The sequence below is a fragment of the Miniopterus natalensis genome, chromosome 8, assembly GCF_054644295.1.
Source record: "Miniopterus natalensis isolate mMinNat1 chromosome 8, mMinNat1.hap1, whole genome shotgun sequence".
Taxonomy (NCBI): domain Eukaryota; kingdom Metazoa; phylum Chordata; class Mammalia; order Chiroptera; family Miniopteridae; genus Miniopterus; species Miniopterus natalensis.
Genome location: NC_142088.1, coordinates 25453519 through 25477072, shown reverse-complemented (window position 1 = coordinate 25477072; position 23554 = coordinate 25453519). Strand labels below are relative to the sequence as shown.

Genomic DNA, 23554 nt, shown 5'->3' with positions numbered 1-23554 from the left:
GCAGCTCGGCCGTGAGAGGAAAACAGATCCGTAAATTTAAAACTTCCACCCAAAGCAGGGCATACAGGAAGTTACGCAGAGATACAGGTTTGCCCGCTTTCACAGCCCCCTGAGCCCAGGTCCGCTAGGGCTTAGAGGAACCAGCGCCAGCCCCGCACGCCGCCGGGACTCCCGGCGAAAACCTCCGCGGTCCGAGAGGGCGGAGGGAGCAGGCGCGGGCGCGGGCGCAGGCGCGGGACGGGCGGCGGCGGGCGGGGCCGGCGCTCGGAGCCGGAAGCAGCGGCTGGGCCGGCTGCGCATGCGCCCGTCCCACGCGCTCTCAGAACGCCCCCTCCGCCGGTGGGGCCCGCTCGGCATCATGCTGCGGCTTCCCGCCGAGCGGCTGCTGGGACGCTCCTGGGCGAGCGGGCTGCCGCTCCTGGAGGCCTCGAGCCCGCGTCTCTACAGTTCCGGCTCTCTCGGTGCCCGCGACGGAGCTCGCGAAGCGCGCGCCTACTTCACCACACCCATTTTCTATGTGAACGCGGCGCCGCACATCGGGCACCTGTACTCGGCGCTGCTGGCGGACGCTCTGTGCCGCCACCGTCGCCTCCAAGCTCCCGGCGCCGGCGCCACGCGGTTCTCCACCGGCACCGACGAGCACGGCCTGAAGATTCAGCAGGCAGCCGCCGCTGCGGGCCTGGCCCCGCGCGAGCTGTGCGACCGGGTCTCGGCCCAGTTCCAGCAGCTTTTCCGGGACTCCGGAATCTCCTCCACCGACTTCCTCCGCACCACCGAGGCCCGGCACCGGGCGGCGGTGCAGCACTTCTGGGGCGCGCTGAAGGCGCGGGGTCTGCTGTACAAGGGGCTCTACGAAGGCTGGTACTGCGCCTCTGACGAGTGCTTCCTGCCTGAGACCAAGGTCAGCCGGCAGCCCGGCCCGTCGGGGGAGCCCTGCCCTGTATCTGTCGAGAGCGGGCACCCCGTCTCCTGGACCAAGGAAGAAAACTACATTTTCAGGCTTTCCCAGTTCCGGGAGCCGCTCCAGCGGTGGCTGCGGGACAACCCGCAGGTGATCACCCCCGAGCCTTTCCAGCACGCTGTCCTTCAGTGGCTGGAGGAGGAGCTGCCGGACCTGTCAGTCTCTCGCAGGAGTAGCCACTTGCACTGGGGCATTCCAGTGCCCGGGGACGATTCGCAGACCATCTACGTATGGCTGGATGCCTTGGTCAACTACCTTACTGTAATTGGCTACCCGAATGCTGAGTTCAAGTTATGGTGGCCGACCACCTCTCATATCATAGGCAAGGACATCCTCAAGTTCCATGCTATTTATTGGCCTGCTCTCCTCTTAGGGGCAGGCATGAGCCCACCAAACCGCATCTATGTCCATTCTCACTGGACAGTCTGTGGCCAAAAGATGTCTAAGAGCTTGGGCAACGTCGTGGATCCCAGAACTTGCCTTGAACGCTACACTGTGGATGGCTTCCGCTACTTTCTCCTCCGTCAGGGTGTCCCCAACTGGGACTGTGATTACTATGATGAAAAGGTGGTTAAGTTGCTAGACTCTGAGCTGGCAGATGCTTTGGGAGGTCTCCTGAACCGATGCACTGCCAATAGGATAAATCCTTCTGGCACCTACCCGGCCTTCTGCACTACTTGCTTTCCCAGTGAGCCAGGGTTGGCGGGGCCATCAGTTCGTGCCCAGGCAGAGGACTATGCTCTGGTGAGTGCAGTGGCCACTTTGCCCAAGCAGGTAGCAGACCACTATGCTAACTTTCAGATCTATAAGGCTCTGGAGGCAGTGTCCAGCTGTGTCCGGCAAACTAATGGCTTTGTCCAAAGGCATACACCATGGAAATTGAACTGGGAGAGCCCAGTGGATGCTCCCTGGCTGGGTACTGTGCTTCATGTGGCCTTGGAATGCTTGAGAGTCTTTGGAACTTTGCTCCAGCCTGTCACCCCAAGCCTAGCTGACAAGCTGCTGTCCAGGTTGGGGGTTTCTGCCACAGAGAGGGGCCTTGGAGAGCTCAATTTCTTGCCTCGATTCTATGGACATCCTTGCCCTTTTGAAGGGAGGAGTCTGGGACCTGAAACTGGGCTCTTGTTTCCACGATTGGACCAGTCCAGGGCCTGGCTGGTGAAAGCTCATAGGACCTAGAAACTCATTCTTATGGTTTATGACTTGTGGTAAAAAAGCAAATGTTATTTTATTTTGCATTTTCAGGAAAGTTATATTAATGTTTTCTAAAATGTTGCATCAAATGAGCACATTAAGTGATGTCCCTGTGAAGAGGTTAAAAACCTTCAGATGCCCACCCCGGACTCTTCAGTTCTCTGTGTCCATTAACTACTGTCCTTTGTCTCTAAGACGTCTCTGGGGAAAGATGGTTAAGAGACAACTTTGCTGATACTATTCCTTCTTATTGTACCTCCTTCTAAACCAGTTAGGTTATTTGCCCAGACTACCTCTATTGCCTTGTTTTCCATTGGTCTAGCCTCTGCTGGGCAAATTAAGAGTGGGGATTGGAGGCCCCCTACCTCAACTTTTAGCCCTACTTTGTTACATATGTTGGGTCTCATTTACAACCATGACTCCCTATACTTTGTTAATATTAATAGTCTAGTAGTTGTGCTTTGTAATATTACACTTCAACCAGTAGATGGCTCTAGTCTCACATGTTGAATTACTTAGCATTGAGATTTCAGAATCTTTAGAATTTTGCCGAATTTAAAGAAAAATTTTATTGCTTTAAAATGAGTGATAACTGCAACCACTGCTGTTTTACAGAAAGCAATAAAAAAAGATCAGAATCCTCAGTTTTCTTCAGACTACTGAAAAAGGACATTACTCTAAACGTTTTGTAAGCTAATAAGTAAATGTATCCATTAAGTTTGTTTGGACTATCTATGATAAATTCTAAAGCTCTCTTGAGGTACTTGGTATGTTAAAATTTTAAACTTTAATAACAGATTTAGAGGTATGATTAAAGAAATCTATAAATGGTTCAAAAGGGCAGTGTTTTCTTTATATTAGTCTCAATTTTGTTATTCACATACATAATTTGCCTTACATTTATTTTCATCAGTCAGGATCTATAATACAATAAATTGTAGAATAGTTATAAATGTTAATACATTTACTTTTAAGTGTTTTTACTGATTATTTCTTTCGCTCTTTTAAGTTGTAATTAAAGTTTAGGAGTTCATAAGTACCTTATTCAGATATGTACTGTTGCATTTGTTGAAGGTGATGGTGAAGGGAGGAATGATCAGTGCTCCAAGAATCTCAAACTGGATTTAGGGATCTCTCCAAGGCTCCATAGGAACATCACAAAGAAGATGTTAAGGTATTAATTTATATAATGACTACACAGTAAGCCAGCATTGTATCTGATAGGAGATTGACTGGACAGCTAGGCCAAAGTTTAAAATGAGAACCTGCCTTGAAATATCCATTCTAAGCATAGTAGCAAGTAGAGAGGGCTTACTATGAAGTAAACTATTAGGCTGCTAGTCCCCCAGACTTAATTTATATGCTATTTGGCTCCAGTTTCCATTAAGAGGTTTCTGTTTGCTTGGAAACACTGCTTAAAAAATAATGCTGGAAGGCATTCTAAAAGTGGAATGACTGTTTCTACAAATGTTCCTTCAGACCCTCCTTATTCGTTACACTGGAATCCTGGGCTTTCCATATGACATATTCCAGTTACCTGCTGGGATTATTAGGGCAGATTACTGGGGCCTAGGATTGAGAATATCCTGGATGGAGCAGAGTGGTGAAAGACATGGGATGTGTTTATATGGGTGATGGAAAGTAGACTTGGGAAACCAGTGGAATGATAACCTCTGCCTTTGCAGTGCCCTTTAAGCAGTCTTACAGTTCCTGTCATGAATGGAGAGTGTGTCTTCCACTTGACTGAGCTTTCCTATGGCCTAGTGTTGGTCAGTACACTGGACCTTTGCTTGCTGGGTGTTAATGGAGTTCCTTTTGTGCAGTCTGTCATTTGTGCAGGCATTTAACTGGCTACCAGAATATTTGTGGTACTGGAGGGCACAAGGAAATAGGGGATTATAAGAGGAGAAGGCATAATTATTACAGAAGATAAGTTATTTTGAATGAAAAACTGGTAAGTTGGGTCTGGCCTATTCTGTGGTGATATGGAAGATGAACCAGTTTGATTCTCTCTGTAGGAGGTAAAGCAGATATCCTTTAGGTACTGGATGTATTCAGTTTGACCCAGCACTTTAAGAATGGTGAGTGGAGGATAGGTAAAACTCAAAACTGAAGGGCATGCACTCCTGAGAGAGGGCATCCTAACCACTTTTGGGAGATGATAAACTTGTAGGCATCTAAGAATCCCCCTACGCCAGAACTGTTAACACCTTATCTGGCATCTTTGGATCCCTTTACCAGAAAGGTTTCTCTCAAATACTACTATTGAAACTCTCAAGTTTTCATTTTAGGTTATTCTTGGAGACAGTGTTGCAGAAGGTTATGATAGAGCACTGATCAGGTATTCATAGAGTGTCCATTACAGTAATAACAAGCTGTCAACTCAGTAGACTACAGTTCTATCTATGAAGTCATGCAAGAAGTTGTGAGCAACGCACCGTGTATGTCAAGAGGCATCGTTCTATATTAGAGGGCTGTTCCACAAGTGAACTCATAGATCAGGCATCTCTGAAGTCAGATGACCTGTGGCTGTACGGAGGTCAAGAATAGGCAGGAACAAGAAATAAATATAATCTGATTTCACTGAAATCTGTTATTCTGGAAGTAGGCCTCATTATTTTTTTAAGGACCTGTGTGACTGTAGGGGCCAAGAGCTTGATAAATTGACTATTAAGTTGATTGCTGAAGTACTCAAGAAGGCCTAGGCTGAAACATGGGCCCTGGGGCACAGGCCAATTTTTAAATTTTTTTTGTAGTTGTACTTGTGATAGGGACATAGTTCTTTAGATTTGGGAAGTTCTAAAACCAAAATAAAGTCTAGTTGGTCGGGTGTGGGGCTCCAAGTAGGATAACTTATAAAGTAACTTGGGCAGCATGTGGCAGTACCAAGCATTCAGCAGATTCCTCCTTGGGCATTATGGTAGGGATGGTTTCCCAGAACTCTGCCTGACCCCTAGTGATTATAGTTGCATTGTTGGCCTGCATTGGTGTAACACTGAGTTATGGGGGAGCCATGCCTCTTCACTAAGATTTCGTCCATAAAGTTGCTGTATGATAATCTATAACTGCCTCCTGGAGGCAATGCCTCCATAGTTCTACTAGATACAGAACCGTTATTGTGTGCCCGGCCGGGAGTGGCTCAGTGGTTGAGCATTGACCTAGGATCCAGGAGATTGTGGTTTGATTCCTGGTCAGGGCACATGCCCAGCTGCAGGCTCGATTCCCAGTCGGGGGTGTGCAGGAGGCAGCCAATCAATGATGACTCATCATTGATGTTTCTCTCTCTTCCTCTCCCTCTCTGAAATCAATAAAGATATATTAAAAATAAAAAACAAATATAAAACTTATTGTTGGTAAGATATGGGGTACTATAAACCTTGGTAGATCCTCGCTCTCTTTTGCCAGAGTATCAGAGGACCTAAAAGGGTGTCGACATATGGACAGCAATGTGTCTATTTTTGCAGCAAAGGTTTACTAGTTCGTAGAGCTTAAGGGGAGCTACGGGACAGGTTAGGGTAACCAAGAGCACAGGTTACAGGGATCAGTTCTAGAATAAAGCCTTTGAGTCCCTTGCAAAACTAAGACAGTATCAAATATGTCATCTCAGTATAACACAGCTAGTCCTGCCCCTTTCTCTAACAGGAACTTGGGGATAGGATTGGTTAGCTTTTATCAATAGTAACACACCAAATTTGAAGGTTAATATTGCTGGAAGGGCCAGAACAGTAACAACCAAGTTAATAAAGGTTATTTAGTAGGGATTTTAACTTCTCAAGAAGAGTGTCTTATTCTTTTCTGAGACAAAGGAAAAAAGCAGCCCAGCCTAAGCTTTCCTCTATAGCACTAACCCATTTGGAGGTGAAATTGGCTCTTCCTTCATGTTCAGGTAGTCCTGGATTACCCAGTATAGATCCTCTGAATTAAGGAAACTAATAGGAATCACTGACCACATTTAAAATACCTGCTTAAGATTATATTACATCAATCAGTTTTTACTTATATTTTCATGATGAGGAAAGGGAATTGGGAAGAGCTGTCCACTAAGAAGATCCTTCAATGCCTTGATGACTAGAAATAATATAGTCTGTGCCTCTTCCCACGAATTGCTATTGGGAGGTTCAGCTGTATTTGAATCTTTACCAAAGTAAGGTGAGGCTACAGTATAGAAGTTCCATCCTTGGCTGTGAACTGAGTTTAACCTCCATTTGGTTTATGACACAGTTTAACTCACCATGGATTTTAAAGTACATGACCCTTCCTCACTTACGAACAAGATGATATAAAAGATGTCAGGATGTTTCAGGAAACCAAGTGTGCCATCTGCAAGAAGAAAATTATAGCTCCAAGGAGAGATGAGCCCTGCCTTCAAGTCATTAAGGATTTGGGATGAAATGTCTGCAGGAGGCCTGGAAGATTCACTGGGTAAACTGGAGGGGACAGATTTAGGAATAACTGTGGAAATGGATGATGCCACCTTTCTTAGTGTATGGTATGGTGAAAATGGTACTGACCTTATGCTATACCACTCCTAAGGCTATGCCTTGTGCATGTACCCGCATTAGTTGACAATCACTGATTTGTAACTTTAACATGACGACAAACCTTCAAAAACTAATTTATGATTGTTATAGACTGGAACCATAGTTCTATCTCTTAATTCAACACATTCAATAAAAATATGACCAATTACATTTTTTCTTGATTAAAATTTTTTAAGAGAACTTTTTAAAAAAGTTGTATCTTTATTGATTTCAGAGAGAGGAAAGGAGAGGGAGAGAGAGAGATAGAAACATCAGTGATGAGAGAGTCATTGATGGGCTGCTTCCTGCATGCCCCCAACTGGGGATTGAGCCTGCAACCCGGGCATGTGCCCTGACCAGGAATCGAACCCTGATTGCCTGGATCCTGGGTGAACCCTCAACTGCTGAGCCATGCCCAGCCGGGCTTGATTAAAATTTTTAAAAAAGGTACTATCTTTTACTTTGGAACATGTTAAATAAGATAGTTTCAGTACTTTGGCTTCCTTTGAACTAGTCTAGAAGTGTCTATTGGTTAAAAAGCTATAAATATTAAAAAATATAAAGTTAACAAGCATGTTACACACTTTAGGTTAATCATTAAAATACCAACAGAATGTATTTCTTTCAAGTCATATGAAATATTAAAACAATCCAACAGAAGACATGAGAAAAAAAGGGCAAGGAAAAGTAAGAAATTTGGTAAGAGAAAACCCATAATATGGCAGAAATAAATACAAATATATCAGTAATTGTAATAAAACATCCTAAGATGAACCTCTGTCAAAAGACAGCAGTGTTCAAGCTTAAATTTGAAAAGCTGTATGTAGTTAAAAGGTATATACTTAAACGTAAGAAGATATGACATGAAGAAACAGTAGGCATATATTAACCAAAGGAAAGCTGGTATAATATTAATAGTAGACAATCTATATTGAAGGGAAAATCATTACTAATGATAAAGTGAGACAATATAAAAGGAATAAAAGAATTATGAACTTGTATGATCTAATAACAGCTTCAAAATGTAAAGAGCTAAAGCTAAAATTGAAAATGACAAGAAGTGTTGAAGTCTGTAAAAAAAACAAAAAAACCCAACAAAAAACTGCCTTTCATGAATTCAGAAACCATGCAATGAGGAAGTAAAAATAGCTTACACTGGATATTAGCACTTCAGTCTTCAGTGCTCACTACCAAGCGAATCACTGCTAAGTGTGAAAAACAATAACAGTTTTATAGCAGGCAATGTTTTGTGACTAAAACTTGGTCTTTTTCCATGCATGCCTCTGTGACAACAAATTGCTTTTTGAATAGAAATGTCAGCAAATACACTACCCCTTCAGTAAACCCTCCCTATAGATTAAAAAGGGAGAAGCTCCTGTCCATAGTTTTGCCATTTTTAAAAACTGTTGGTTCAGTAATAAGCAAAGGTGAAGGGAGAGAATCAAAAGTTCTATGTTCTCTATTTGTGTTCTCTCATTTATTTTTCCCATTTATTCTGTATTTCTGTTTAACGTGAAAACGTGAGGCACAGAGAAATTAAGTAACTTGGCTAAGGTTAAACAGCTTGTAAAACAGGAGAGCCTAGACTCAAACTTGTCTCAATGCCAGAGCTTCAGCACCATCCTTGTCACCAAAACCACAATCCATCAGTGAGTATATATACTGAAGGCACTGTACTGTGGGGAGGAGGGAGTAGTATAACAGATCCAAAGACCTGAAGATGAAAAGTCTAAATAAGAATCCTTAATTGAAATCTATCAATGATTGTTTCAAAATGAAGAATTAGTTCTTGAAAGCTAGCTTATGAAACATGACAGCCAAAATAGAAACTTAGAAAAAATTCTTACCTTTATCATAAAATATGATATATTTCTCTTTTGCTTTCAATAGTTTCCTTTATTAGTCTAAACCTGCTTATGTGTCCTGGTGTAAATTTAAAAAAATTTTAATAACACTATAGTCTCTATTTTTATTTTTCCTTAAGATTATTTTGTTTCTGATTTTCAGAACAGTGTTCCTAATCTTGACTCCAACAGTTCTCTAAGTGAAAGTATATTATATTCATGAAACTAAGTATTTTGAAACAACATTTTACTAATTGATACTTAAAATACACATTTATCTCTATACATGAAAACATCAATATTCAAAAGTTTTATTTGAATTAACTATTTTAGTAACAAGGCCAGAGAATTTTATTAGAGGTTACAAACACTGAAACTTTTTCATTTCATACATACAGTTTTAATACAAATGAACTTACTAAAAGACTCAGCTATTTGCTAACAGTTTAAGTTCTATGAATTTACTGAACATTTATTACTGTATTCTTATGACATCTTTCCTAACAAGCCTGCAGAAACCAGATTAAATGCCTTTGACTCCAGTTATTATCAAAGCATATACCACCCCGTTAGCTAAAATGATACATACTGGATAATTCCTGCTAAAATATAATCTCATATATGACGATCAAAACATATTCTAACTTCCCCAAATTAGAGACTTTATTATAAATTGCGTAAAGAATACTCTGTCATATTTTACATGTTTTATGAAATGTAGCTATTATGTTGGACATGGGCTACACCTTGATGAAGTGTGATAAAACGTATGCTTATATAAAACTTAGCTATCATCTGTATTGTATTTTTTAAAATGTATCAAAAGGTATTAAGTTCTTGCTAACTTGGAAGGCCAAGAACACTTATATCTTTATGTTTTAAATGATTTCATCAAAAGTCTTTAAATTCAGGCTACACAGTTCTATAGTTAGCAAGGCACAAAGGGCACTTTTCCAGTATTTTTTGCACTGCAGACTATGACTCGTTAATAGAATCACACTGATGTATGTATTATAAATAATATATGGTATTTTTTGATTACCTTCAAAAGTCACTAAGTAAATGACTTTATGAAGACTTTCATAAAGCAAAGAATCTTCAATCCTGGTAAACTGAAATTACTGCACTAACTTTATATTTAAAATTCTATGAAACTTATTTTATGGAAACTCCCTACATTTTTAGAAAACAAAACTTTTTATTTCTGAGTTTAGTTTTATTTATAACTCATTACTGGAATGCATTTAAATAAATCAAGTTACAACATGTAAGAAGCCTATTTTGGTATTATAGAAGAAAGTTGTAAGTACTAAAATAAAATGAAGTATTGAAAATATGTATAGTTAATTGTATAAAAGCTGATGGTTGGATTTTCACACCATTTTAGGATTTGGAAGGAGTATTTTTTGCTAAATATAAAGGAAATATTTTTGACATTCATTATAACACTGTCTGACTTAGTATAAAAAATAGTAATCAGTCTTCAAACTATAAAGTTTTTTCTTATTAAAATGTCCACATTAAGTCAACCTCTAGAAAGTAGTTAATTCATAACAAATTTTTAATAAAACATTTTTGGATGTAACTGATGTCATTAAATTAGTTTTCTAGCCTAAGGAGAGTATATAGCACTTCCTTTTTCCATAATTCATGGAGACCATCTAAAAGTGGAGCTATCAGTTCTGGGGCACAAAAACCAGTATAAATGTATAACTGTGTGTACCTAAGTGTAAAAATTTGAAAGTCAACCTGATCTCAGACAGAAAAACAAAGGAAAAATGGTGAAAACTTATTGCTTAACATGGAGAGTAGTGAGAAGGGCATTAGCCAAATCCAACCAAGTTATCAAAACTCATCATTGATATGTTTGCAGAGGTAGATGTTTTTAAAACATCCAATATGTGCAGGTAGGTAAGTCTGAACTCAAAAGTTTTAAACAAGTCATTCTCTAAAGACAGACACATAGCTAGGGCACAGGCATAAAAATCTATTGGTAAACATAGGATTGTTGCTGAGTTTTTCATTTTTCCTTTTGCATAGACATTAGGATATTAAATGTATTATTTTAATTGAAAACTGTTCTCACAAATAGTTGGATTTAACCTGAATAAAATAATCTCACAAACTAAGACCTGAATGGAAGATAAAAAGGAATACTGACAATGTCACTGTGTTAAGGGGAGAAATATGTGTTGAACCTGACATGATGTATGCAGTGAATGCTTATACTTGCTAAGATGCTATAAGAACCCTATACTTCTTGCATGAATGACAAAAGAGGGCCACAAATAGATACGGAGATATCTTTAAGTATACTTAAGAATAGTGTGAACTTTGTGCATAGTAATTTGTATAAAATAAATGGTCATAATATGACAGATTTCCATATATTATATATACAAATTATTTTTAAATGTATTAATATCTGTCAAAATTTCTAATGTAAACCTACAGTTTATAAAAAACATTTAATATGGGTAAATATACATTAACCTAAATACAGTGAAACCAAAATGATGTAGAAGCTAGAATCTTTTATATATTATGTTTTTAAAAATTTTCTACATTACAACAAATGGCCTGTTGCTATGTATATTCTGTATATGCCATGGCTATGTCTACATATATGAAAAATTTGGAATAAAACTGAAAAATGCAAACACTAAAGATGTTTTTAAGTGGTTGTTTTTTACATTATCATGTTGATGAAATAGATGACAACTGAATTTTTCAAACTTTACCAAGATATTTGTTTTACAGATATCCTTTGTTCTATTTGTTACTTAGTGTGTGTGAAGTAGTAAAGGAAACCACGATTTTATCCTACACCTCCAATGTTCTGCCTACTAAGATTTAATTCCCTTAAAAAAGCAAAAATATTCAACCTTAACCACATCCAAAACCCTCATATTTGTTACCAGACCACACATAGGGCTAGTTGTTTTGTATTATTGGATAAAATAGTTATCCCAGACTCTACTTAACAGAATCAACAGAGGAAGGTGGAATAAGAATTGCACCCTCTGCTCTGAGGTCTTTTCTAGGAAGGAAGTGTGGGCTTCGAGAATATCGAGGTTTCAGATCTACGGATGAAGATTGAGAAAAGCGTCTTCTCACAGAATGCAACCTTGGTTCCTATTAAGAGATTTAAAGAAAATCAGGGTTTTAATGCATTTTAAATGGCTCTTATTTTATAATTACTTAAGGGAAGGATTTTAAGAATAACGTTAATTGGGCCTGGATTTTGAGGAGACAAGGAATGCTTTAGGAGATCCTATTAGGAAGAGTAGGTTACCTTATAACCTGCTGCTGGATAGGCAGGCATTCTAGGGCTATAAAAAGACTCACTAAAAATAGCCATATCTATTTCTCAATTATTAGGTTATAATCTTTGATAAAGATTTGTTAAAAAGATTTATATACTTAGTGATATACAAAATTAGAGTCAGATCCTATGGTTGAGAAAGCAACTATCCAGAGAAAATCAGGGAATTATTAATAAACTTTCACGTGAACAGAGTAATATTTTATCCTAGTGTTAAGTAAAACATCCAATGAACAGACTCTGTTCCAACAAGTGATTTTTATTCAACACACTGCTGAGGATAAAGATTACTGGAGATAATGCCTTGCTCAAGACACTCAAATAGGAAAATTTCAGCAAAGGCATCTATAATGACTAATGCCTACTTCAGAGCATCAGTGTTTAGCCAGATTCTTTTGCCTGAAAATCTCATCATTTGCCCTGCCAACATTCATTATTTGAGTTTGAATGTTGTTGTTCAAGAAAAATGCAAGCATCATGGAGCCTGAGTTTATTTCACAAAGTTGAATAGAACTTGAAAGAAGTATGTAGGCCAAATCAATTACCCAGCCTGAAAATGACAACAGAAATCTAATACCAAGTGTTCCAGTAGTTCTAAAAACTAGCAACCAAAATTAAGGGAAATTAACTAAAATGTCTAAGATAAAAAGCAAAATTTCTCTAAAGAGGGATGTTTGATAACGTACCATTATACCTTCCATGACTTGGGAACATTTGGCACTCTGTTGATCTACCAAGACTCTGAGCATGCCTATTTAACAACTTGCCAATGCCAGAATAGGTAACTATCAGGAATAATTAATAAAAACAATGGGTAATTTTTTATGGACCATGAGACTTTGATGCTTCTATGGTTAAAAATGTTTTAAATAGTGCAATTACACAGAGCTTATTCATATCACTTCATGATACTTTGTGAAGTTACAAAACTTCTAACCAGAAAAGAAACATTTATGAATTATTGTAAAATAAAGATAATTATCAAAATGAGTGCTGTGAGAAAATTCACTCCAATGAAATCAGGCTATCTTTAACCTTAGGCACTGTTGCAATTTTTGAGCTAAGGAGACTTCAGTAGGCAATTCTGTTAATGATCCCCACTTATCTTAAAACCACATGCATTTTGTCAGTATAAAAAGTGGCATGAGTTTGGTACTTGTCATTAGGATGTTTAAAAAAACACCCTAAATTACAATAACCCTTTCCCCAAATAGCAAACTCTTCATGGAGGGTTTATACAGACTGATAAATACCTATATTGTAGTTATTAGCAAGAAGAATGGAAAGAAAGAAGAAAAGCAACCAAAGCTTCATTTGTTCTTCTTGGTGGGCTTTATGCTTTCAAAAATGTGGAAATGTGCCATGTTCCCCAAATATAAAGAGTAGATGGCTCCACCTATCGCTATCTTTTGCTATCAGAGGGATTAATGTTTTTCTGGATAATTTAGAAGGCCTTTCTTAACTTGTCTTCCTTCTTATATTTCCCAGAATAATGAGTTTTATAACACTTTTAAAGAAAATTTTTGATTACTAATCTAAACTAAATTCTAGAATAATTCTATTTCCACTATTTTGGTCAGGAAACTGTTCATACTTAGGTTACTTGATAAAAGCATGATTAAACAGTTTCATGTTTATCACAATTTGTTTATTTTAGAATTAAAATAATTTCTGATCCAAACTCAGATGATTAAGGGATTAGGATAGACATTTTATTTGTGTCTAAGATTTAATTTGTCTAAGATTTAATTTTAGTGATCCAACAAAAGATAACTCATGGATGAGACAAAAATTATTTCTGAAAGTATTGTGTTTTTTAAGGATCTTCCCCTCTCACCCTCCCCACTACCCAGAATCACTGGCCTCCTCACAGGTGACAATTTATTATTAATTAGAAGTTTTGGGTCCTACCACTTAATATTTATATCATCTTGGGCAATTCTCTTAACTTTTCTAAGTCTCATTTCTCTTATAAAAAGTTGCCTGATTATCTCACAAAAACATTAAGTGGATAAAATGATAATGTATGTGAAGTTATCATAAATTTTAAGGTGCTATATAAATATAAGGTGTTATTCTGGCCATGGAATAATATAGTAAGCAAAAATGCGATTCTAAGTATGATTTTTATAATAGATTATCATCAATATCAACAAAGTTAATATAGCTTTTATAAGGAATATTATCATGGACTTTAAACAATCTTCAATAACTTAACCAAAACTTCTCTTTAGAACTACCTAGTAAGTACATAGCAAATTTAGTTACACAGGGTTATCAATATTTTAAAACTAATATCTTAATATTATTTACATTATAGGCTCTAGTTCTTAAGTTATATGATTCTATGATTTCATGTTTATAACAGGGAAACAGTTTTATTCCTAAACACAATTCTATTTATATAGCTGTATCAGTGGCTAAACCAGAAACCATAAAGTTTCCAGGGTTAAAGTAATAGAAGAGTTCAGGCCTATCTCTTATGGCATAATACCTTTCAGACTGTATTTTTGGATCCCAGTATAATGTTACATTCATTCTGTAATATATTAATAGGGTAACCTACATTCCAATTTCCCTGTGACAGTGTAGGTTTCTGCCTATTGTATTATTATTAGTGTTTCATTTTTGAAAAATAGTCTTTGAATAGAATGATTTTACAGGTTTGTTAATATGATAAACTTCTTTGTTGTTCAATAGTTCGTATTTCAAAAGTAATTTTAATTATTTTTGGTGACTCCTTTCACTCTCAAGTGTCCTGATTTGAATGGTAAATGTATCATTTCTGCATACAAGAACTTGGGAGCACAGATCAGCAAAGTAAAGAACTTTCTGACTACTACAAGGAGCAGAAGTAAAGCAGAACTTGCTATGATTGATAAACATGAAAGGAATTTGTCTATAGGTAAGTAGCCTTGATTTCTATAAAGAAAATCATATCTAGTCTGTCTGCTGTTCATCAGTGAAGGTGGAAGTGAGATTCAAGAAATATGTATTGGAGAACAAGGATTCCTAACTCTGGATCCAAATACTCGTATTTCAGAGAAGGTTAAGCTCATATTTATACTGGAACTTGGCAAGTCTCTGAAAATGGAATTACCTCTGAGAAAAGATGTAGTTACATTCTTACACACAACCCTATTCAGACATATTCTAATACAAGCTTGTCTTACTATAATTGAACAAATTGTACTTTATTAACGATACAAGATTCTTTTGGAACTGCATGATCTGAGATTAAATCATGTTAGTAAAAACTATATTCTTAACCTAGAGTGTATGAAGATGTTTGGTTTGAAGGATGTTTAACAGAGTAGATGAACTAGATGATTTCTATGAAGAAATGATCTTTAGAATAAATTTTGGATATTTTCCCAAATAATTCAATATTTAGAAGAAAGTAAGGAAAGCTGAATTCTCTGTAATGGCTATGCAAAATTTAATCAAAGGTGACAATGGGTTAAAAAGTTATTTTCAAGAAGCAAGCAAACAGACTGAGTGAATTGTATAGTGTTAGGTTTATATTTTAAATCAGAGTTAGAATCTTTATAAGAAGTTTTTAACTTCAAAAAATACAAATCTGCTAAAGTACAACACAAAATGTCTCAATTCATTATTACCTAGGGTTGTACCTATGAAACCTTTTGAGGAAACAGAATAGCTTTTTGAAATCAAGATAAGAGAAAGATGTAAAAAAAGATGTGTATTAACTAATATATCCTTTCTAGTTGCATCTGATTTTTAGAAATTAGACAAAAAGGTAACTATTTGCTTAATCATCATCTTTTAAAATTTCCATTTGTAATACTTGTATAAAGCAAAAGAAATTGAGGATTAATAGGATATAATATTCCATGTTCAAGCAAAAGCTATTCTGGTTCTCTTTTTTCCATTCTTCCAAAATGCTCACTCTGTTATTATTCGAACCAGTGCGAATGACATGGAGCTTTGAAAGAGTACCAATGGGTTCAGAAAGGGAAGGACAGAAGCTGTGAAAACCAAGAATGACACTCTCTTAAGTATGAATCAGCTGCTTTTAAGTTGGATTCCTTAAACTAAAAATATCTTTCCCATTATGCTGATGGAAATTCTACCAAATTGGATTAAGTATTTGGGTTAGTAGGCATGCTCTTTAACACTATTCTTAAGTGAAGCTGAGGCACAGAAAGATCCTTTTCTCTCTTTTGCTTTTATTCCCAAAATCTAGAATTCAAGTTAGTATTATTAGATTATATACTTAGTCCAACAGAGACATCTTTTGTGAGAATACACTATGAATTTAAGTATCGCTGGTAATATGGTTGGAATTGGGCAAAACTCCTCCAAAATTAAGTGTGCTTGATTGCATTTCTTTTTTTCTCTCTTCAGTTTAGAGCCGTATTTGAAAATGAAAGCAGAGATGACAGCACTTAAGTACTGGCTACATAGTCAACATCCTTAAGCCTATCATTTTCAGTCAAAGTTAACTGAATTGGGTGGATATGGAAAGACTCAAGGGCTCTAAAAATCTGGAGAAATTCTATCCAAAATAAGAAAATAGAGGACGTCAGAATGCTAATAGCCAGAAGAGGGGAAGCCAGATAAAGAGAAGTCTTTCTCATTGTCAGTATACTCAGGGATATTTTTGTTTTTTAATTGATTAAAACAACAAGGATATGTATGGTACTTGGAAAACAAATTGGAAAGGAGATATACTTTCCAGATTGAAAAAGGACAACTGGTAGGCTTAGGGAATTCATGGGACGGGAAGAATAGCTTGATTTTTAGCTTGGAATTTTCCAAAGGGAAAACTTTTTAAAGCACTGAAACCTATCAAAGACAAAGATGGCAAAAAGCTTGTTGATGGTAACTAATGGGAAGAAATAAATGCTAAAAACTTTGAGACATTTACTTTGAAGGCTTTATACTTTGGAGCAGAAACTTGACTTTCCTTACAAATCAAAATAATAACACAAAGACTACTATCTTCTGACAAGTGTTATTTTCCCCAGAAAAGAAAAACTATCACAAATTTATTTTATCTTCTCTATTCCACAAAGGGAGGAAATGAAGAAAAAGTAAGAATCTAATCAAGGGGCTTTCTTATTAGAAATTCTCTCTTTAGGTGTAAGGGCATACTAGAATCTTGTAGGTATATCCCAAAGAAATGTGAGGTTCTAGGGCCCCCAAATTTTGTCTGACGAGGAACAAAAACCAATATGTAAAAGGGCTGAAGAGAGGAAGCAGGGAAGGGCTTTAGTCCCTAAGGACAGAGAGGCAGCTTCTCACACTCCTGTTTACCAAAGGAAAGAAATATACCAAGATGTTCACCTTTAGAGAAATACTAAGTAACAATATCCTGTGGGCACACACCTTGATAGAAATGCAAAACTGAGGTTAACATACTGGCCTAAGGCAATTATGCACCAAAATATTGGTAAATAATCAAGTATTGGCTTCTTGTAACTAAGAAATACGTATCAAAATGAGGAAAAGTGACAAAATCAATAGATGGAAAATTTTAATTACGTTTTAAAAATAAATCAGATGTGAATATGATATCACCACTCACTATCCTAAGTAAAATGTCTTAAAGACTATTTGGCCTGTTACTATGTATCTTCATTCACTTAAATATAATCATGCTTGACATTATATTAGTTGGTACTGTCTTAAGCAGCAGCCTAAAAAGAATGATAAAACTAGAAATCCTTAATCTGTAGTTTACTGGTTTGAAATTGATGCCTGCTATTTTATATTTGCAGATCCTGACAGGTCAGAAAGTAGGTAACATCAAGATAACCTTGAAACTATACAGAAACTGAAGAAGGGTTATGTCACATGGAAAGGAGAAGTAAAAATAATGACAGTGTGAAATAAAACAAGTCATCTTGGATGGCACTTGGTTTCTGAGAAGAACCAGGAGAATGCAGACAATATTAGCAAATTTATGTATTGCATAAACAAAGAGACAGAAACACAGAGCAGGTCTGACAAATAGCAATAACTGTAGTTGCTAATCAGAAAGTGGTACTCAACATAAAAGGGCAAAAGCGGGTAACATTTTTAGGAATTTATGCACAGGAATAAAAACACTGAATAGAGTTGAAACAGTACCAATTATGACTATTATATCCATCCTTTGGGTAAAATCTTGCCCTTTTCCTCTTTTAAGTCTATACATATTTAGAATAAATTTTAGTCAAAGTATAGGGCTGGGGCCAGCAATTTATTTTATAACAATAGGGCATGTTGAAGCATGATATCAAAGTTGGTTAGTATGCCCTCCTAATGTCTTTCCTAGTCTTTTAATTCTATATTTTAATACTATCCAAGCACTACCTCTGGGAAAGATACAAAGAATTTTTGGCACCAATTTATTACTTTATAGTTAAATATAGCATAAATCCAGGAAACACACTCCTACATATGGGAGTTATATATAAATTTGTTTGAAAATATTGTACTGCCGTTATTGGCAGACATTTATAAAGCAATGTTATAAACTAAATCGCACCTCTTTTTCTAAACCATCTTTCTGAAATCAGCTGACAGAGGAAGTTAAAGTCTTAATATTCCAAGATCCTTTATCTTTTGATGTGCTACCATCTTTCTATCTCTGACTGTATCAGAGACTTTGGGAAACAGGTTGCAAAACTATTACCTAACACAAAGTGAATTTCAGATGTCTTTAGGTTTGCCTTCCAAAATGACTACTAAGGAAGTAAAAACTTACTTTACAAATTATCTATAGAAGATATATAACAACAACAACAACAACAAAACAGCCTTTACTTACTATATGTAAGGAGAATTTTCATCCTTCTAATCTATATGTTTTAAAAAAAAACATGTTTGGGCTATCAAGCTATGCCATGAAGGTTGATAATGTTCTCTATATATTAAGATTGACAATAATTCCAGTTTTGACTAGCTTCTCAAAGTAAAACTAAATTCTAAGAAAGTGTGTATATATAAATAATGTATATGTGTATATATGTAATATATGTATGTATGCATATAATTTATATATGTATATATGTGTATACATACAATCTATATACTTTTGTGGAAGAAACACATTTGGTCATCAGTTATTATCCAAGCCCATTATCTAATAATGCATCATTAATTTTTATTAATAGTCCAGGATTTGTTTAGCATTGTGTTTAACATTTTGAAAATTAAAAAATTAACTTTTTTTGCTCTCAGGATAGTGCTATTAAAAGAAGATCTATAACATCAGTGACTAATAATTTTTACTTACAAAACAAAACTTTTGAAATTTCATTGTGGAATTTATTAGTCTACTTACATTTAAAAATGAGGATAATTAATGTACATGGGATCCTTACATGCTAGTATATGTTCATATGGCCTACTGGGCTCATGAAACAACTTGACTGCAAACATGTTCATTATAGTTTTAAAAGAAACACCCTATTTGACTCACCAGGAAAACCTGGGGTCTATGTCCTATTATTTCTGCTGCTGCTGCTGCTGAGCATGGAAGACATTTAGGGATGGAACAGGAGAGGGAAGAGATAGATTTATTAAGGTAATACCAATATTTATGGATATCCCCCTTCTGTTCTAAAATTAGGAAGTCAGTAAAAGAACTGCAAATGAATGTAAGGATTTTTTTTATACTACTACAGAAATTTTAATGATAACACTGTGATTTGCTCTGTAACTTTTAAACAACAGCTTTTCCTCCCTGCCTATTTCCCAATTTTATAATAAGACTTGGTTTTAGAATCAGAATTTAAAGTTTTCCTTTGGTGTAAGAATAGTTTTGCTTTTTAAAAAAACAGTTAATTGCCCTTTAAGAATTAATAAGATATATAACTGAATATATTGGTAACATTTAAGAAGACAAGGTCAAAAGATTAAAGCACTCAAAGAACAATAAAATACAGTGGAATATTAGCCAGTGTTATGGGATCATGTCAGAGGTGAGCCCTTCTTTTATCAAGATAATTCTATTAGGTGATCCATATTATATAAAATTTGATACCAAATGGCTTATGTTATAGGAAGCCTGAAGCATTATCTCCAATATTAGAGAAAACATGTAATATAATAATAATCACATGAAAACGGATCATGTTGATGGTATTTCTAATATTTGGAAAATGTTATCAAAAAGTATAAATACTATGCAAATCTTGAAAACCATGGCAGAGCAAAATTAAAGAGTAGTAGTAACAAAAAAATAAAAAAGTTAGACAAAAGCATATTAAGTGACAAAATAGCAAAGCAGTAGAACTGAATCATTAAGATTAAATATATGACATGCTAAAAAGCATTAAAGTATTAAAAATTCTATTACATTTAGATATGACTCTTATCCTAAATGTTAAAATAGATAGCAACAAATATGAAATATAACTTCTAAAAGGTTGAGAAGAAATAACACAAAGCAGAGAAAATGAAAGACACCTCACTATTCTCATTGTGGTTATTATTTATGGAATGGATAAAACATGTAGAAAATGTCACGACAGTTAGATTAACACATTAAAAAAACCAACATGTCACATTTACCTAAATAATTTTGTAGAACAGCTGAAAAAGCAAATTTCATCAAATTTAGACAGTTTATAGTGGAATAAATAAGTTGGCGAGGTATAACTAACCCTAAGTTTCACAATGGGCAGCTTCTAGCCGGTTGGTTGAAGTTGGATCTCGGCCACACAAGGATCATTGGACAAGAAATCAGCTGAGCTGGACTAGAGCTGCCCATTTGTCTTAATAATGAATGCTCCACACTGTCTGTTAAGAAAGAGAAATAAAATATAGGTCAGAAAAACTGCATGAGAAGCAATAAGTATGTTGGAGTAGATGAGTATAGGACATCAGTGAACATTTAGTGAACACCTGCAGAACATGTGATACCAATTCTATTAGTGTGTTATGAAGTGAGAGGCTAGAGATTAGGAGGGGGCCAGAACTCAGCAAAGTCTTGCTCACTGCTGAGAGCTTACAGTCTATTTTATTTATCTAGTATGTTTATTAAAGTTGGGGACAGTGAAACAAGGAAGAAGGGCTTAGGATAAAAGCAGCAACAGGAGAGAGCCTAGTCAGGGCTGCTTTGGCTCACTGAGAAGTCAGAGAAAAGGGGGCCTTGGAGACAGGTTCAGGGGCTTAGCCTGGAACGAGCTGCCACTGCCCATTGCCCTGCTGGTTGGAAGTCTTGTGGGGTTCTTTAGAGTTTAGGAGATGTACGCCTATTGGGGAAAAAGTGGGGGAAGGGAAAGGTGCAGACCTGCTCCCTGCAGGGAAAGCACACCCCAGAACCTTTGTTTTGAGGGTTTTTAAAGTCTGGGAGTTTAGGGGAGGATCTCAATAGAATATTCAGTTTTATGCTGATGTACCAAAATGAGATTTATTCCCTTAACTTCATTTGTCCTTGGCTGGCAATTGGCACTAATTGGATTTCTGCTCTCTGTCTCCCTGAGTTGAGTGATTTAAGCTATTTAGCCTCTGGTTGGGGAGGAGAAGTCTAAACTATTTACTCTTAAGTGTCCTTGGTTAGAGAAGATAGGATTTTCCAATTTCCTAGATGGCTATGAACTGCTTGGCCATTGAACTGTTTCCCTATGCTATTCATCAGGTCTTACTAGCCTGTCTCATTCTCCCCTCAGAGACTTCCATCCCTGAAATCTTCTAGGGGCGATGAGAAAGGGTGATCCATCTTCAGTAACTGCTCCCCGCTGACAGGAGCTGTGGTCCCAGCGTACAAGGTACGGAAGTCTCTCCCTGCCTGATCTAAGGGAGACAAGGGAATGGGATTTGAGACTGCAATAGAGAGGCTGTCAGCTGATTCTTCCAAAGTAGGGGTAGGCCAGAATCCCAAAGCATCATCATCTTATTACGGAATTGTTGTATCATTGCAGAAGCAAAGTTGGTAATTGCTTCATATTTCATTGACTCAATTATGTAGGCCTGAAAATAAGTCAGTTCAGTTAAATTGTTGTCTCATTTCATGCAAATCAAAACTACAATGAGATACCGCCTTACACCTGTTAAGAGTGGCTATTATCAAGATAAGCAATGAGTGTTGGAGAGGTTGTGGAAAAAAGGGAACCCTCCTTCACTGCTGGTGGGAATGTAGACTGATACAACCACTATGGAAAGCAGTCTAGCGATTCCTCAAAAAATTAAGAATAGAGCTATCATATGCCCCAGCAATCCCTCTCCTGGGTATACACCCAAAAAGCTTGAAAACCTGTATTTGCAAAGACATATGCACCCCTATGTTCACTGCAGCATTATTCACAGTGGCCAAGACATGGAAACAGCCAAAGTGTCCTGCGATAGAGGACTGGATAAAGAAAATGTGGTACATGTACACAATGGAATACTACTCAGCCATGAGAAAGGATGCATTGCTGCCATTTACAACAACATGGACAGACCTTGACAATATTATGCTAAGTGAAATAAGTCAGTTAGAAAGGTTGAGAACCATATGATTTCACTCATGTGGGATATAAAACTGAAACTCGTGGACACAAACAGCAGTGTGATGGTTGCCAGAGGGAGGGGGTGGGGATTAAGGGGTAAAAGGGGTCTTAATATATGGTGACAGGAGAAGGTATGACTTTGGGTGGTGGGCACACAGAGCAATATACAGATCTTGTAACATAGAAACCCACACCTGAAACCTATATGTTCATATTGACCATTACCACCACAATAAATAAATAAAAAAAGTCTCATTTCAGGAGGCCATGATGCAGATGGGCTCCTAAAGTGAGACCTATATTGTGTAAACAAGCAATCAGGTATTTAATAAGAGGTATGCCTATGAAAACAGAAAGAAAAACAAAGATTAATGATCACAGCAAATTATAAACCAGTTTCTTTTTCCAATTTCTTACACTCTAACTTCTCACTGGAAACAGAGAACAAGAAAAATATGGTGCATATTTCTTAGTCCTATTTATCATTAACTAGAAAGTCCTGCTCAATTTTGAAAAGTCCAAGTAGTAACTTTACAAAAGTGATTTGAATTACTTGTCTAATAAACTAGAAAACCTGAATTTATTTAACTTTATTGTTGAAAATATTACAGATGTCCCTTTTCCCTGTTGACCCCTTCCACCTCGCCCCCTCGCCTTCACCACACTATTATCTGTGTCCATGGGTTATGCATATATGCATAGGAATTCTTTGGTTAATCTCTACCCACCCCCACCCCCCCAGCTTCCCTCTAAGATTCGTCAGCTTGTTCCATGCTTGTGTATCACTGAATCTATTTTGTTCATCAGTCAGTTTCTGAGTCTGTAAAGATGTCGAGAAGAATTTTAGATGCAAGGCTCAAAGTTTCTTTTGCTGGAATAAAAGCAAGCAGTGACAATCTGATAGATCCTCCTTATCTGCAGTTTAAATATCTCTGGTGATGTAAATTCTGCATGGTTTACATAACACCAGTTACTATTTGCAAGTACAAAACTTGGGGGGGCAGGGACAGACAATTTTTAGTTTTCAATAATTCCAAGTCAAAGGATGGGAGAAAAATGAAACATTAGTTTGGAAGAAAACTAGAAAAATTCAGGATCAAGTTCAGATTGTAGGTGAAAAATAAAACTTTAGTATCTAATATAGACAATGGTGCGTTACAGATTCTATTTAAAAATTTTTTTTGATTGATTTTAGAGAAAGAAAAGGAGGGAGAGATATTTGTTTTACTTCTTTATGCATTTATTGGTTGCTCCTTGTATGT

At 36.8% G+C, this 23554-nt stretch overlaps 2 protein-coding genes across 2 annotated transcripts in view; both read left to right on the top strand.

The window, feature by feature from the left end:
- The first annotated feature begins 298 nt into the window (after positions 1-298).
- On the top strand, positions 299-14633 carry MARS2 (methionyl-tRNA synthetase 2, mitochondrial). Its single transcript, XM_016195542.2, has 2 exons — positions 299-3329; positions 14599-14633. Exon 1 carries the CDS (start codon positions 299-301, stop codon positions 2138-2140), a length of 1842 nt encoding a protein of 613 aa, XP_016051028.2. The 3' UTR covers positions 2141-3329; positions 14599-14633.
- Positions 14634-14670: 37 nt separating this feature from the next.
- The window catches only part of PLCL1 (phospholipase C like 1 (inactive)), a 312956-nt gene continuing 304072 nt past the window's right edge, over positions 14671-23554 (top strand). Inside the window, exon 1 of the mRNA XM_016220590.2 lies at positions 14671-14749. The gene's annotated coding sequence lies outside the window, so the exon portion shown is untranslated. The remainder of the gene's footprint in view (positions 14750-23554) is intronic.